The sequence below is a fragment of the Pterocles gutturalis genome, unplaced genomic scaffold (genome assembly GCF_000699245.1).
Source record: "Pterocles gutturalis isolate BGI_N339 unplaced genomic scaffold, ASM69924v1 scaffold23776, whole genome shotgun sequence".
In the NCBI taxonomy this organism is placed as follows: domain Eukaryota; kingdom Metazoa; phylum Chordata; class Aves; order Pterocliformes; family Pteroclidae; genus Pterocles; species Pterocles gutturalis.
In genome coordinates, this window is record NW_010106125.1 from 61,224 (window position 1) to 64,254 (window position 3,031).

General features: G+C 33.9%; 1 protein-coding gene across 1 annotated transcript in view; it reads right to left on the minus strand.

Annotated features, from left to right (window-relative positions):
* Positions 1-3,031, minus strand: part of CEP170 (centrosomal protein 170kDa) — a gene marked incomplete at its 5' end in the record, with an annotated part of 29,306 nt that overhangs the window by 22,222 nt on the left and 4,053 nt on the right. The window contains one exon of the mRNA XM_010087682.1: positions 1,333-1,459. Coding sequence (XP_010085984.1) covers positions 1,333-1,459 — 127 coding nt within the window. The remainder of the gene's footprint in view (positions 1-1,332; positions 1,460-3,031) is intronic.

The following is a 3,031-nucleotide window of genomic DNA, read 5'->3' on the forward strand; positions in this document are numbered from 1 at the left end:
AAAAGCCCTAATCATGAAGAAAGAACTCACTATGGTTGAGAGAGTAAAAAGAATGCTTTTAATCCAAGCAAGACTCTGTTGTCTAGAAATATACAGAAAATGTATAAAAAGCATCAAAAGAATGCAATACTACTGCTAAAGCACTTCTGTTGAATTCTTAGCGGATATAGAATGTTTAGGCAGAAAAATATGGCCACCCCATGAACTGTTGCAGGAAGGAAGAATAAAAGCCAAACTAAAAAAGATGCTCAAAACTACAGAAAAAATTATTCTACTTAACTATGTCCAACAAGAGGTTATTGGACATGTTCCGTAGATGGTAGCATATCTTCAGAAGTGGTGTACACAGAAAAGCATTTCTACTTCTAAAACATTTTTTTCCCTAATTAAATATCTTTTAAACTTTGCTTTGATGCTGAAAATTTCAAACTCAGTTGAAATAAAAGGAAATACGGGAATTGCAGGACAAAAACGTATCTCAAGTAGTAGAGTAATAATTAGTTACTTCTTGATCACTAAATAGCATATCGCTTTCAAAATATGAAGCATTCATTAATAAGACAACTCTTTGTAGTTACTAGTCAATTTTGTAATTAAGAGTTACGTTAACTCCACTTCAAAACAAAAGTATGAGCATAAAAATTACACTATTCTATGTTAAATCATCATCTCTGATGTGTAATTGACAGGGAAAAAAACAGGAGAGAAGTAAGGTAAGCAAATCTTTTATAGTCATGAGTGCAAATCCTACAGAACAAACCATTTAAAAGCAGAAGTGTGAATAGTTTAATTAAGGAGACATAGCCTGAACATCTGGCACTCACAAGAAAGGGTGAAAAAGTTGTTCACTGATGAGAGGAAGGTTTTTATGGTTTTCAAAAAACACAAAAGGCTTTCTATGTTTCCAAGATAAGTAAGCATGCTATGCTTCATCTGAATAATAACAGAATAATCAAGCCTCAGGTTGGACTGTTTAATAATCAATCCATTAATGCCCAATTTGGGGCCAGTACTGGGAAAGATGTAAGGAAAGACACATTGTGCAGACCAACCCAAACTGCATTTAAGTGAAAGCTTCTTTAATATCAAGTTGGTTTTATATTTTTTGTTTTAGTAACATACAGTTTAATATTGATACTCTTCTGCCATGCCAAACAACACTACTGTTGAACTTGTTTTTATGTTGTTTCTTCTCAACAGCATGAAAGAATTCCAGGTGAAGATGAGGTACTAAGAGTAAGAAAGCTGCTTGTGTAGCTACACAATCACTCTTTTCTCCCTCTCGTAGGCTTCTTCAGCAGAAATCATAACAACAAGAGCAGCTTTTAATACCGTTTTCAAATGGGGCAGGCACAGATGACTCCAATTTGATGTCATCTTGGTCATGATGTGTGTGATTAGCAGCCAAACTGGCCCACTGTGATACCCAACGTTTACTTCCAGCGGCAGGAGAACCTTCCTAAGGAAGAAAAGAAGCAGAGGAAAAATTACAAGTGTTTGATAAAAAGCATGTCCTCTTTCCAGGTTTTTCCTGAACAGACATATCAGACACTATTTCCCTGGAGGAATCTAAAAAAGGACTTTACCTCAATAAATTTTAGAGTTACCAGCTCTAGAATGGTAAACAAACAAACAAACAAACAAAATTATATAAGTGCAGAATCAGTACAGAATAAACAACATTTCCTAGTGCAGTGAACTTTTAAACATCAGAACCTATATAAAATATATTAGAACATGTGCCAGTTTTAAAACCATGTTATTTCAGTCCTCAGCTGAGAAGAGCGCATGCGCGCGTGTGTGTAAGAATTAAAAACGTGCTTCAGGAAGACAAGAAAGTGACATTTTACCAGTTTAGAAGACCCTGTTGTCCAGATAAAATATTGTATTTACTTCATTACAGAAAGACTACATTAAGGAATGAAAGAGTAAGATAACTTATGGAAATAAAAGGAATATCAGATAATTTGTTTGGCCTAAACAAAAAAAGAAGCAAAGATTAGTTTTAAACCATCCTACTGGGTAACAGTGAAGCCAATGTAATCAGTATCTTATTTTTTGCAGCTGAGTAAGAAACGAAATAAATTTACTTTCTTGATGGTAAACCTTTTGAAACCTTGAAAATTTTTAAAACGTAAAAGAAGTAAACATAAAATTAAATAAACCATCTTCTTATGTTGTGTTGTTACAGTATCTTAAGTATTTTTTTTCAAAAACTGATTTCTAAATATAATGCAATATTACTGTTTTGTCCAATATATTATAGTCTCTCTTGCTCACATCTCCATAAAAAGACAGCAGGCAAATGCCAATGCATATGTACGTGCACGTGCATGCACACATATGGGCTGTACACTACCAAAGGTTTTACAGAAGTTTACATAGACTAATTTATTGGACCCAAAGCACTGCAAACTACAGTAGTCAATGACTACAGTTCCAAAGAAGTTACATAACCATAGGCAAGACAAATGAGACATCATAATTCAAGATCAGCAAAAGAGATGGGAAGGACATGGAGATAGCAGTAACTTGCTTAGTTAGGTAATTTGTAGGACTTATTTAAAAGGCCAGGTGAAGCTCTGCTGCCTGTTCAAATCTTGGCACTTCTATTCAAAACGCTGATTTCTGCGTAATGCCTCGGCCACTCTGGGATTCTAGTCTTTGATCAGGAAACAGCTCTATAAATTTAATAAAATTTATTTAGCAAAAACAGAATGGTGAACAATGTCATCTAGTGTATGATGACTTCTTTCAAATTGAAAGTTAGACAGTTTGAATACTTGAATTTATGATCTTCAATTTCTCCTGATTTAAATGAATGACCCTAATTAATGCAAACAAGTGCAACATCACAAATCTGTTTCAGAGTATTATGAATATAGCAAGTTGGAGATGCACCAAATCATCAGTTTGAACTACTATACAAATTTCCACATTGTGAATTCATTTCTTAGAATGAAAATTTTATCAAATTCAAGTTTTATAACAGCAAACGAAGGCAATTCAATGTCTCTGTTATTTATGGGCA